Genomic DNA, 12,801 nt, shown 5'->3' with positions numbered 1-12,801 from the left:
ATCAAGTTCTTCCTTATATTGCCCCATCTTGGCACATAGATGCGACGTCCCTTCGTGTAGAGAAGGCCATCTTCAATCCAAAACCTCTTGGTCTTGCCTTCCATGGCAAGTTGTAGAAGTTGTTTGGCTATAGCATCATGATCCATACCTTCCTTTATCAAGTTGAGCAGCTCCCCTTGGAATGTGGTTATCGATGCTAACTCGGCCTTCTTACTTAATGCATCTGCAACCACGTTGGCCGTACCGGGCTTGTATTTGAGCTTGTAATCAAACTCGGCAAGAAAGTCTTGCTAGCGGGCTTGCTTGGGGCTTAACTTTTTTTGAGTTTGAAAGTAACTTGTGGCCACATTATCGGTTTTCACCACAAACCTAGACCCAAGCAAGTAGTGCCTCCAAGTGCGCAAGCAATGGATGATGGCGGTCATCTCCTTCTCTTGGACCGTATACCTCCTTTCGGTATCATTGAGCTTGCGGCTTTCATATGCAATCGGATGCCTCTCTTGCATCAAGACGCCTCCTATGGCAAAGTCAGAAGCATCGGTATGCACCTCGTATGGCTTGGAGCAATCGGGTAATGCCAAAACAGGTTCCTTCATAATGGCCTCCTTCAAATTCTCAAAGGCTTGTTGGCATTGTGTGGACCAACTCCATGTCTTGTTCTTCTTTAGTAGATTGGTGAGTGGTGCGGCTAGGGTGGAATACCCCTTGATAAACCTCCTATAATAATTGACAAGGCCAAGAAAAGATCGTAGTTCACTCACCTTGGTTGGAGGATCCCATTCTTGAATGGCTCTCACTTTGGATTCATCCATGTGTAGCTTGCCATCCTTGATCTTGTGGCCGAGAAAGTACACTTCATTGGTTGCAAATGAGCACTTCTCTTTCTTTACATAAAGCTCATTATCCTTAAGAACCTTGAACACAATTCGCAAATGGTGGATGTGCTCTTCAAGTGTCTTGCTATAGATGACAATGTCATCCAAGTAGACCACCACGAACTTGTCCAAGTAAGGATGAAAGATCTTATTCATGAGAGTGCAAAATGTGGCAGGTGCATTGGTGAGACCAAAGGGCATAACGAGGAATTCGTATGCTCCATATCGTGTAACGCATGTAGTCTTTGGTTCATCACCCTTTGCAATTCTAACTTGATAGTATCCCGACCTCAAGTCAAGTTTAGTAAAGTACCTGGCTCCTCCAAGTTGATCAAATAAGTCGGCTATCAACGGTATAGGGTACTTGTTCTTGATGGTGACCTTGTTAAGTGCCCTATAGTCGATGCATAGCCTTAACAAACCATCGTGCTTCTTTTGGAACAAGACGGGTGCTCCATAAGGGGCTTTTGACGGTTAAATGTAACCGGCATCCAAAAGCTCTTTAAGTTGTCTCCTTAGCTCCTCTAGCTTCGAGGGAGACATGCAATATGGTGCCATTGCGGGTGGTTTGGCACCGGGCTCCAGGTCGATGCAATGATCCACCTCCCTCCTTGGTGGAAGTCTTTTAGGCAGTTCGGGTGGCATGACATCTTTAAAGTCTTCAAGGACTTGGCTAATCTCCTTTGGTGGCTCCTTGGAAATGACTTCTTTTTCCTCACGTAATGTAGCAAGGAATGTAGCATCTCCCTTCTTTATCCCTTTCTTGAGTTGTATGGCGGAGAGATGGTTGGAAGTTCTCGGCTTATATATTGTCGGGATCATACAAGGGCCTCCCTCCATTATACACACCGTGTTGTAGCGAGGGAGTGGCACCACATTGAATTGTCTAAGAAATTCCATGCCAAGCACAATATCAAAGTCATCCATAGGAGCAATGGAGAAGTTGACTTTACCTTACCAAGTACCGAGGTGTAACTCCACGTTACGAGCCATGCCATCCAGTGGTTTAGCTTCAGCATTCACAGTCTTTAACCACCCTTGACCCTTGTCAAGTTTTAGGGCAAGCCTCATGGCCTCCTCCCTCTTTATGAAATTGTGAGATGCTCCGGTGTCCACCATGACTTGAGCATCCTTACCATTAATACGTGCCGCCACATACATAAGGGAGTTGTTCTTTGCATTGTGAGCTGGGATCGGTCTAGCCTTCAATGAGTTGAGGAGTTGTAGACAACCCATTTGTGTTTGCTCTTGAGTTTCCCTCTCTTCGAGCATGGCACTTAATGACTTCCTCTTTGGACAATCTCTTGCCCAATGGGGACCGTCACATAGGAAGCAATTTCCCTTCGGCTTTAGTTCGGGCTTGGTTCCTTTCTTCCAATCTTTGCTAGGTAATGGTGGCCTTCTTTGATGTTCCTTACTTTGGGGAGTTTTATGGAACTTGTCTCCCCCACCTTTAGTATAATATTCTTAGGCTTAGGGTTAGAAGACTCACCTCGCCTATATTCAACAAGAGTTTCAGCTGTAGTGAGTGCAATTGAGATGTCTTGTACACCCCTTTGTTGAAGCTCTTGACATGCCCATGGTTGTAATCCATCCATGAAGTTGAAAAGAAGATCCTCCTAACTCATGTTGGGAATTTGGAGCATTAGACCAGATAACTGCTCCACATACTCACGAATGGATCGTTGATGCTTCAACTCTTTCATGCGCTTTCTAGCATCATTTGCCACATTCTTGGGATAGAATTGCTTCTTTAGTTCACTCTTTAATTCTTCCCAAGAATTGATTATGCATGTGCCTTTCTTTATTTCTTCATGCTTTCTACGCCACCATACTGCAGCAAGATTAGTAAGGTAGAGGGTTGCGGTGTTTACCTTTTGTTTCTCATCTTGAAAATCCAAGGCCTCAAAGTACCGCTCCATATGCCACATGTAGTTGTCTAACTCCTTGGCATCTCTTTTTCCATTAAACTCCTTGGGCTTGGGAACATCCACCCTTGGAGTAGAGACTACTTGTTGAGTAGTAATGGCGCCCCTAGTTGCAGCTTGCTTGCATAATGCCCAATCCCCCCGTGTCTCCTCTAAGCTTTTCTTAAACTCATCCAATTGAGCTTGCATGAGGGACAAGGTTTCAATTACCTTTGTTTGGAAAGCTTGGCTTTCATGACGCCATGCCTCGGTGTTGGCCTCGTTGGTGCTTTTCATGGTACCTCTAAGCTCCCCCATTTGGTCACCCACACGACCATCGAGCTCCTCTATGCCTTGCTCCACACGATCAAGCCGCTCCAACATGTCGGCAACGGCCAACTCCATCTTGACCACCTTGGTCTCCATGGCAGTGAGAACGTCCTTCGACTTTGAACGCCCTCGTCCTTTCCTTCCAGCATTGGGGCTAGTCTCCCTTCCCCTTGCCTCCTCAACCACAACCTCTGATGAAGACATGTTGCTCTAGATGCTAGCTCTAACTTGGCTCTGATACCATTTGTCACGGACTTGTTTGTTTACCCTTCAAGCTGTGCGGCCTTAGTTGCTATTATAACCCTTTATTGCAACTAAGTAAGCCTTTTGCTCACAAGAAGTGAAAGCTAAGCAAAGAATACTAGAGCACAAAAGAGAGTTTAGGAGAATGAAAGTATATTGCTTAGAAGAGAGCTTTACAAGTGAATGTGTGGATTCTTGGTTTTTGGTTGTTGGTTCTACAAATGAGGGTTCACCCCCTTTATATAGAGGGCTTGGCACGTAGTACGAGGATACAACATTCTAGACCTTGTACACATGGCACTATCCTGGATAAGATTCTAGATAATTCTCCTAGATATTTCTATGGACTATTCTAGAAAGCCATCTTACTACATGATCCTAGAATGTTCTAGAAAGGTACATACGTCCTAAATTGTTCTATAGTATTCTAGAACCTTCCAGAGAACTCTTGAGTCATCTAGAACCTTCTAGACTTCTCTTAAATCATCTATAACTTTCTAGAATTCTCTTACCTAGAAGCTTCTAGAATCTTCCGGACCCCTCCAGATTTCTCTTGAATTATCATAAATTCTCATGGAGAGTCTTGAATATTCCGGATAATCCTCAAGGATTCCTCCATATTCATGCGAAACGTGACACATGGCAGGCTAGGTTTACTTGGTGAACCCTGTCATATTTCTTAAGATTATCCACACTTTTGTGATTTATCATCAGCACAAGAATTTGGTGAACTATATGATAGAGCTATCAAGAACTTTATTTAGACAAGTTCTGTTTATCAAAGGAAGCAAGTTTCGATCTCTTAAAGGAATTGTTGTGTTTCAATCAAAGGGGATGGCATTGGTATTAATGATCTTGCTCTTATGAACCACACTTTGATTATGAAGGTTTCTTGGAAGTTCATGACAAAATCTTTTTTTGTTTATGATCTTTTATGTGCCAGATATATGGGTTTATAAAGTTGTGATTGGGTAAATTATATGCCTTCCTCAATTTGGTCACTAGTTATGGAAGCATATCTTTCTTTGAAGGGCCAAAGCAAATGGATAATGGGTCTTGGCTTTAATTTGTCATTTTGGTATGACAATTGGCTTGGATTACCTTATCTGAGATCCTTCCTCTTTCTTCTTCAACTCTGACTTTGCATTCTAAGAGTAAGCATTTGTTGGGGCCGATGGGGATTAGTTACTTCCAGCTCAATTTAAATCTGCTTTTCCATTTGTCTTTCTCTAATTGAGAGTACATAGGTTTTGTTGTATGGAGATAGCTTAGTAGGGATGCTGGATTCTCATGGTATTTTTTGCTGCTAAATTTTGTTATCATTTATTGATAAGCTCAATGGTTGGTGCTCCATGGATAAACATATCTTGGATGTTTTCATACCTCCTGCTAGGTCTCTTTTTTGGTGGCACTTACTTCAAAACAGATTACCCATGGATGATATTAGAGTTAAGCTTGGGTTTTGTCTCCTTCATGCTGTTCTTTATGTTTTGACAAGTTGAATTCAATTTCTCACCTTCTTTTGTAGTGTACCTATGTGAAAGGAATTTGGGACCGTGTTACTTCTAAACTTAAGTTCGGCTTTAATAGAACCTATTCATGTTTTCTTTCCTAAAAGCTGCGTTTATTAAGGTGAGTTTTCAACTTATAGGGGTATACTATTATATCTATTTGGTTATCATTTGATATATTTGAAACAAATTTGTTTTTTATGGTGTTGTTGTTCCATTGGTAAGGTCTCTTTGTATTGTTTGGACTTCTGTAAAAGAAGCTAACTTGTTAAAAAGAGGTTACATGTCTAATTCAATTTTTGACTTGGAGATTCTGCATGATCTTGGCATTAGTAAGTAGCCAACTCAAGCTCCAAAGGTGATTTCAGTTGTTTGGCATGCTTCGCATCCTGAGTGGATTAAATTAAATACAGATGGAGTTGCTTTGGGAAGTCCAAGTGTGGCCGGTGGAGGAGATGTTTTCAGGACTTCTAGGGGGTTTGTCAAGGGGTGTTTCATGGCTTCATTTGGTACGGGTTTTTCTTTTAAAGTAAAACTTATGGTAATTATAAAGGCAGTTGATTATATAAAGCTTTATGCATGGGATTATATTGGTTTGAATGTGACTCTTTGTATATTGTTAATACTTTAAAGAACAAATCTTTGGATGTCCCGTGGCACTTTAAGGCTTGCTGGTAGAGTTGTTTGGCTTTTTATCGCAATTTACTAATATTGTTACTGACATCTTCTGAGAAGGCAGTGTGGTTGCGAATGAGTTGGCAAAGCCAGCTTTGTACAATAATAGTGATAAATGGTTTTTCCACTTTCTTATTTTTTATTATAATGCTCATGTTAATGCTTTGTGGGGGTGATAGAACTTTTTGATTTATTTCTACTTGGACACTGGTACTCTGTTTCCTTTAATGGTTTTAATGGTTTTCCCATTGAGGTTTTTACCTCAAAAGGTTTTGAGGACGTCAAGTCATGATATGTTTGGGTATTTTTGTATCTTTTCAATAAATTGGTGGCACATTAAGGCTCGCTAGTCGATTGTTTGGTTTTTTTATCGCAACTTACTTATATTATTACTCACAACTTTCGAGAAGGCAGTGTGGTTGTGAATGCTTTGACAAAGCCAGCTTTGTACAATTGTAATGATAAATGGTTTTTCCATTTACTTAGTTTTTGTTATAATGCTCATGTTAATGATTTGTGGGTTGATAGAACTTTTTGAATTTTTCTACAGTTTTTGTTATAATGCTCATGTTAATGATTTGTGGGTTGATAGAACTTTTTGAATTTTTCTACTCTATGTTACTCTTTTTCCTTTAATGGTTTTCTCCATTGGGGTTTTTACATCAAAGGATTTGAACAGGCCAAGTCATGATATGTTTTGATATGTTTTGTCTCTTTTTGGTGAATTGGTGGTTCGCTATTCATTTTCTTTTATTTTTAAATAATATTTACTTTGGTTGCACGGAGTTTTTAGGATTGTCAACCTAATTGGAATGTCCTGGAAGCTTCTCCATCTTAGTAATATTTTCTTATTTTCTTATTCCTTTTATTATTTCTTTTACTATTTATTATTATGATTGTTATCATTATTGTTGTTGTTTAGCTTAATATCACTCATTGGGATGATTAGTATCTAATTAGTTTTTTTTATTTTCAAATCTGTTCCTCTATGTTCAGGTAATTAGCAAACCATCATTTGAGCAGTGGGCATCACTTTTCAACCCCGTTTGTCTTATCAAAGTTCATGTAGTATCTCTAGCACACCTTTCCATGTTACTTTAGTATTGTTATCTTTTCCCTTTTAAATTATAATATTTATTTTTTATGTTCCACTACATTTAGTCTGCACTAATACTAGCTGTGGATATGCAAAGATATTTGTAATTTAAATTCTTGTGTTGTTATTACTTTTAAAATGCTATAAATTTGTGGATATTGCAGTACCTGGGAAGAATGAGGTGGTTGCACGTATAGAAACATGTTTTCCATGCAGGGAAAAAAGAAGGGGAAGTCCACTTTACAAGGAAAATGCTATTGGATTTTTTATAGAATTTTCTAGCGGGGCTTCCCTTTAATTGGGGCATCCTAGAACTCCAATGGGGAATCTAAGGAGGGATCTTTACAAAAATAATTTCCAAAAAATTGTTTTGAGCTGGTTTCAACATTTTTTGGTGCTAAAGATGTCGTTTCTCCGACCTTAAAATTATACATGGGAACATGTCATATTAAGCCATGTTCGTGTCGTACTTTGTTATACTTGTGTTAAATTTTGTATATTTGAACACAATACATTACATTTTCATATGAAAATAAGTGAATCCAAATACATTTATTAAATTATCGTATAATCTATTACTCAACTCATTAATCTGTTAAGAATCTATACAAATATAAAAATTCAAATTTGATTTAAGTTTAATGATAAAATGATTTTTATTTTTTAATTCTTGATAATATACTTGTTTTGTATTTAGATTTTTTAAAAAATTAAATTAAATGTTAAATAATAAATTAAGTATTTTCAACATTTTAAACTTGTATATTTACATACCCGTCTCTAATACGTCAACAGGTTTATTGTATATTATTGTATTTCATCTGTCATAACTTATTAATTTATTGGATCTTATTGAATGATACTGATATAGAAGTGACACCATATCATCAACTCGAATCCACATTATTCTATGGGTTAGTGTTGTATTATCATATTGTATTAAATTTTGCCAAGCCAATCTAAATCCCTTTATAAATACATCTCACCCTTCACACGACCCACCACAGCTTATTACAAAGAACTATTCTTCATTATATATCTTCATGTAAGCTTCTAGATGTATTAATATATAAATCATACTAAGAACAAATTTTCTTCTTGCCTGCTGCATTTATTTTCTTCTCGCCTGCTGCTTTTGTTTTCTTTAAAGTAATAGAATATGCTTCATGTGGCTTCTTCTCCTTTTGTATTTCATGTACATATAATAATTCAAGCTCTGAAACTCCTCTTCTCTTCTCTTCTCTTGTATCACCATGGACATTCCAATTTTAAAGGCACTTTCATCCTCACACAAGCACTGCAAAACCCTGGGGAATAAAAGAACTTTGACATTTTTCTTTTGTTATAAGCCATGCTGTCTTTATATTGTCATATATATTTATATATATATATATATACAAGAGAATTTAATAATGCAGAAAATAAAATACAGATGTTATTTCAAAATAGGGTTTTGGGAGAAATAGTCATCTAAAGTACTATTCCAAAAACCTTCGTCTAAAGCCATGTCTGTATTTTAACTAAATGCGGATGTTTGCATGAGAAACAAATTGATGTGTGTATATATATATATATATATAGGAGAATTCTACGATACGGACGTTCGTATGCGGACCGTATCCAGAGCCGACGTTTTTTGGATGAAAGCATCGGTTTTGATGTGTACAGTATACAGCAAAGCTGATGCTTTCCTCTAAAAAGCGTCCGCTTTGGATGCGTCCGCATGTGGATCATCTGCACCATAGAAGCCCTCTATATATATACATATGAACATTTACTCTCTCATCAAAACATTACTTATCAGTCTTTAGCTCTATTTAAGGATTGAAATAAAAAATATACTTAAGATTTTATGTAAGTTTAGTAAAATACTAAAGTCCTGGGAAAGCAAAGAGAACCTTATCATGAGTCATATAAACCCAAATGCATTTTAAAATCTCAATAACCAAAAAAATTCAAAGGTTGATAAATAAGACCCTGATGGAAATTTCTTCATGAGTTCTAATGAGAGATTAGCTATACATATAAATATTTATCTAGGCTTTTTTTCTTTTATTCTTTTTCTTTAATTTTTGTTATTCTTTAATTTTGTTTGTCTTTTTTTTGTTTTTTTTTATTTTTTTGCTTTTTGTTTTTTATTTTAGGGATATTAGCAGCTAAGCACCCTGAACTTTATCGGGGTTGACACAGTACACCCTAAATATTTTTTCCTGACATTACCCAAACTTTCTTTTCACTTACACTGTTGGCTTTTTGTAAAAAATGCTTAACAGAATGATCAGACAAGGGTAGATAAGATAATTTCACATAATCTTTTTCTTTTTCTTGTTCACAAACACCACCAAATCTGAACCCCAATCTAATATAAAAGAAAGGTCCTCACGGGTATCATAAAATTGATCATCTTGTTCATCACTGCAATTGATCATATTTTTTCATCCCTTATTATTTTGCTTTCTGCCCATGAAACCCACTCAATCACATAGGGATTTCCATCTCCAAAGCAAACCTCGATGCTTTCTCTCTCTCTCTCTCTATATATGTTTCTCACACCCACAGGAGTTTCCCACTTGGGGTGGCAAAGAATACAACCAAAAAATAAAAGAACAATTTTTTTTAATAATAAGAAAATATAAATTATAAAGAAAAAAAAGAAACAAAACAAAAATTGCCTCTATACGGCTTTTTGGTAGCACAAAGGAAAGGAAAGAGAAGGTGAAAAAAAAGACTAGGAAGGTGGCATTTTTCTCTTTTGTTTGTGTTTGTGTAAGCATAAAAGAAGAAAAAGAGATCTAAAGTTTGAATTTGGGGTTTGTGTACAATGGGGAACAAGTTTTGCAAGAAAGAAGAAAAAGAAAAAGACGAAGGAGAAGAAGAAGAAGAAGAAAAAGAATATGTGAAATTACTTGATCTATCGTCACTTAATTAGTAAGTGCACAGCACATGATCATTCCATTAAGCGTTTTTAATAGAAATACCAACGGTGCAAGCGAAAAGAAAGTTTTAGGATGCACAATGCTAAAAAAAAAAATTTAGGGTGTACTGTGTCAACCCTGAGAAACTTTGGGATGTTTAGCTGCCAATATTCCTTTATTTTATTTATTTATTTTTGCAAATGCTATCTTGGTGATCTCCACAGATGGGTCATCCAAACTTGGGGTATTCAATACAGAAAAACCACCTATATATGCTTTGCAAAATTGGTCAGCATCACTAATGTTAAAGCATTATATCATGCCCCATTATGGCTTAATCATCAAAATCATAATCGCTACCTTGATGGCCCTTGTTGTTTCCACCAAAGCAATCTCAAGATAAGTGGACAAATGATCGTAAAGATGGACGTCGAGCCAATTGGAGATGATTAATAAGATTGACCCCATAACCATAAAGCGAGGAAGCATGACAACCATAAAAATGATCGAGATAGTCACCAAGTACTGATTCAAGATGAAGAGGGACATGCACTGGAAAGCTAGTATCATTCAACACCAACCAAAAGCAAGGTTGAATTTAGGAATGGAGCTAATTTGGACCAACAAAAGAATACAATGAGCAACAACTATCAACACAATAAATGGGATTAGAAGTAGTCATGGAACCAAGGTCGAAATTATGTTGAGAGAAATTAAAAGCAAACTCCAATCCAAGATAATCGTCAAGAACCAGCTCAAAGCAATGACGGATACCTAAAGTGGAAAGATCAATGTAAAGCACAATAGGAATAGACTCAAAACCATGATTGAATACATGAGCTTAGAGACAAGAATAGAACAATCATGATTGCCATGTGCCAGCTCAAAGTCATGAACAACATAAAAGTAAAAATGAAGGCATCTAACCTAATAGGCAGGCAATGATGACCGGAATGTGGGTGGATTAGACTTGGCCAATGGATGAAGTATACAAGAAAAATGCCAACTAAATGTAAAGTGCAAGAATTATACCAAGAGTTCAAAACGATGATTAGTCATATGAAAAAACACAAAACAATCACCGACCAGATTAAAAACTCAAAGTGCTTAAATTGAATGCCAAACAAATGGAAACTCATTAACCAATATCCAAACAACATGGTAGTAAGGAGATGCATTGAATTTGTAGATGGACTTGAGAGCTTAAATTCCTTTAAAAAGGTCTGTTATCAACCTAGATCGCTTCATTAGAGAACTTGTCATAAAGAAACTTAAATTCCTTTATAAATAAGTTAAAAATGGTTAAGCTGCCCTCAAACAATCCATTCGAGGACGTCGCAATACTTCATTTCAAAACATGACTTGGCCTTTTTTAATAGTTTCAAGCTTGATGCCCTTGGTCTCAGCTGTATTTGTTTCTATACAAAATGGCTCTTTAAAAACACCTTCGAAGGAAAGCGAGAACACCAAATTCTTTACTTCCTCCATGGTGCCAAACTTGACTATTGAAGCCTTTTTTGTTCAAGTGACCATCAAATCATTTTCCATCAAATTGTTGTCCTATAAAAATCCTTTAAGCAATTTAAGATTTCTTCGTTTGATTATACTTTTCCCACTAGATTCTTTACCTGAGCTAAGGTTTGATAAGAAGGATCCTTCATTCCAAAAATGCTTGCTTTATTATAATTTGAGGTGATTATTTTTCTAGCTTTGGATTTTAGGCCATTTTGTTACTGCCTTCGTGTTCTCTACTTCTTCTACCTATCTTTTAGCTTTAACATGCTAGAGTTACAGTGCCTCTTCTGCATTCAAATTAGTGGTTGGTAAGAGTTGTACCTAACTAAGTACCTTCAACTCACCTTTATTATTGGTGGCATAAAAGTCCTTTTTTTTTAATATATATTTTGAGAAACCAGTATTTCCTAATGGCGTTTAGAGAAAGTGATCTAGATTCCAAGCTCAGCTTGACTCCCTGGCACCCATTAACTAACTTCACATGCTTTATCTGAAACTTCAGTCCTTGCAGCTTAAACACTAATTTTGGACTATAAGTTTTGTAATTTTCAAAAGGCTACTCTATCATATTCAGCTTTTAATGTTTTACAGCTTGTCTCTTCTTTTCTACCTTATTTCATGCTTAAATCGGGTATAAAGCACTTTAATGGATGATTTATCCTTTTTAGTTGAATCCTTATCTTTAATTTAGATGCCTTTTAGTCAACTTTTTAGATTGTTTGCTTTAAATCTATCTCGATCCGCAGTTGGAACAATTTAGACATGTTTACCAAAATCATCTTTGTTTTAGCCAAAGGAAAAGGGTCATTGTCAACCTCCATGATTTATTTTCTTTTCTCTGAGAACTTTAGTGTCCCTTTACTTGATCTTCTCTAATATAGCATTCATGAATACCACATAATGAACGTTTGATGTGTCCACATGCCAAGCCATTTGTAATATGACTTTTTTTTTCTTTTTTCTTTTTCTTTTCATCTCTTCAACCGTGGGCATAATGTGGTCACTAGATAATTTAATCACTTTATTAGCTAGCAATGGGTAAGAATCTGATTAGCTATGGAGATGTCAAAAGTATAAATCTTTCTGGCTTAAGTCGATTCTTCATTGTGTCCATGACGAATTAAGAACTTTTTAGTTTTTTAGTGGTTTATCGAGAGCTTCATAAATGTGTGGTCGTTGAGTGTTCGCTACCTCAGCTGCATCAATCTTAGTTGTTTCTTCTTCAAACCTCTGGTTCTCAATCTCTACTGATTATATCTCAAGATTGAAGTATTCATAGTATGAGGTCCTAGACAATTTCTTCCTTTAATACTCTTAATTCAATATACATTCATAATAAGGAGCTTGAGAAACCAACTTGAACAAGTCATGGAACTCTATCCTTTGAACTTTTTTTGAAGCTTGTAGCTTAATTTGCCTTAAGCCAGCTTGACAAACTCCTATTCTAATATGTTTACATGACACCTGATCCTTACCTTTTTAAATTGGGCAATGAAGCTCTCTATAGTTCCATTTATTGTAGATGCAACAAATCAGCCATGGAGATCTCCAACGTTATTCAGCAGATCGAGTTCCATTTATTGCTTATGGAATCTTCGCTTCATACCTACCAGGTGAAGATCAAGTTGGCAGGCAGATCAATGTACCATGTCAATGCTAGACTTATAAGCAAGTTTAGAAAAGGCTTCAACTTCCAAATGCTGTTTCATGTAGCTTCAACACACTGAATGACAA

The 12,801-nt window shown here is 36.6% G+C and overlaps 1 protein-coding gene across 4 annotated transcripts in view; it reads left to right on the top strand.

Annotated features, from left to right (window-relative positions):
- LOC132800212 (uncharacterized) overlaps positions 1 to 7,197 on the top strand; it is a 181,727-nt gene extending 174,530 nt beyond the window's left edge. For 3 of the 4 annotated variants that reach the window (XM_060813363.1, XM_060813360.1, XM_060813362.1), the window contains one exon: positions 6,538 to 7,197. In XM_060813363.1, coding sequence (XP_060669346.1) covers positions 6,538 to 6,642 — 105 coding nt within the window. In that variant the 3' untranslated portion in view covers positions 6,643 to 7,197. The remainder of the gene's footprint in view (positions 1 to 6,537) is intronic. The other variant, XM_060813361.1, reaches the window with a different exon arrangement.
- The last annotated feature ends 5,604 nt before the right edge of the window (positions 7,198 to 12,801 follow it).

Source organism: Ziziphus jujuba, chromosome 12 (assembly GCF_031755915.1).
Source record: "Ziziphus jujuba cultivar Dongzao chromosome 12, ASM3175591v1".
NCBI lineage: Eukaryota > Viridiplantae > Streptophyta > Magnoliopsida > Rosales > Rhamnaceae > Ziziphus > Ziziphus jujuba.
Note: the sequence above shows the minus strand (reverse complement) of the source record. Positions and strands in the feature narration are given on the sequence as shown.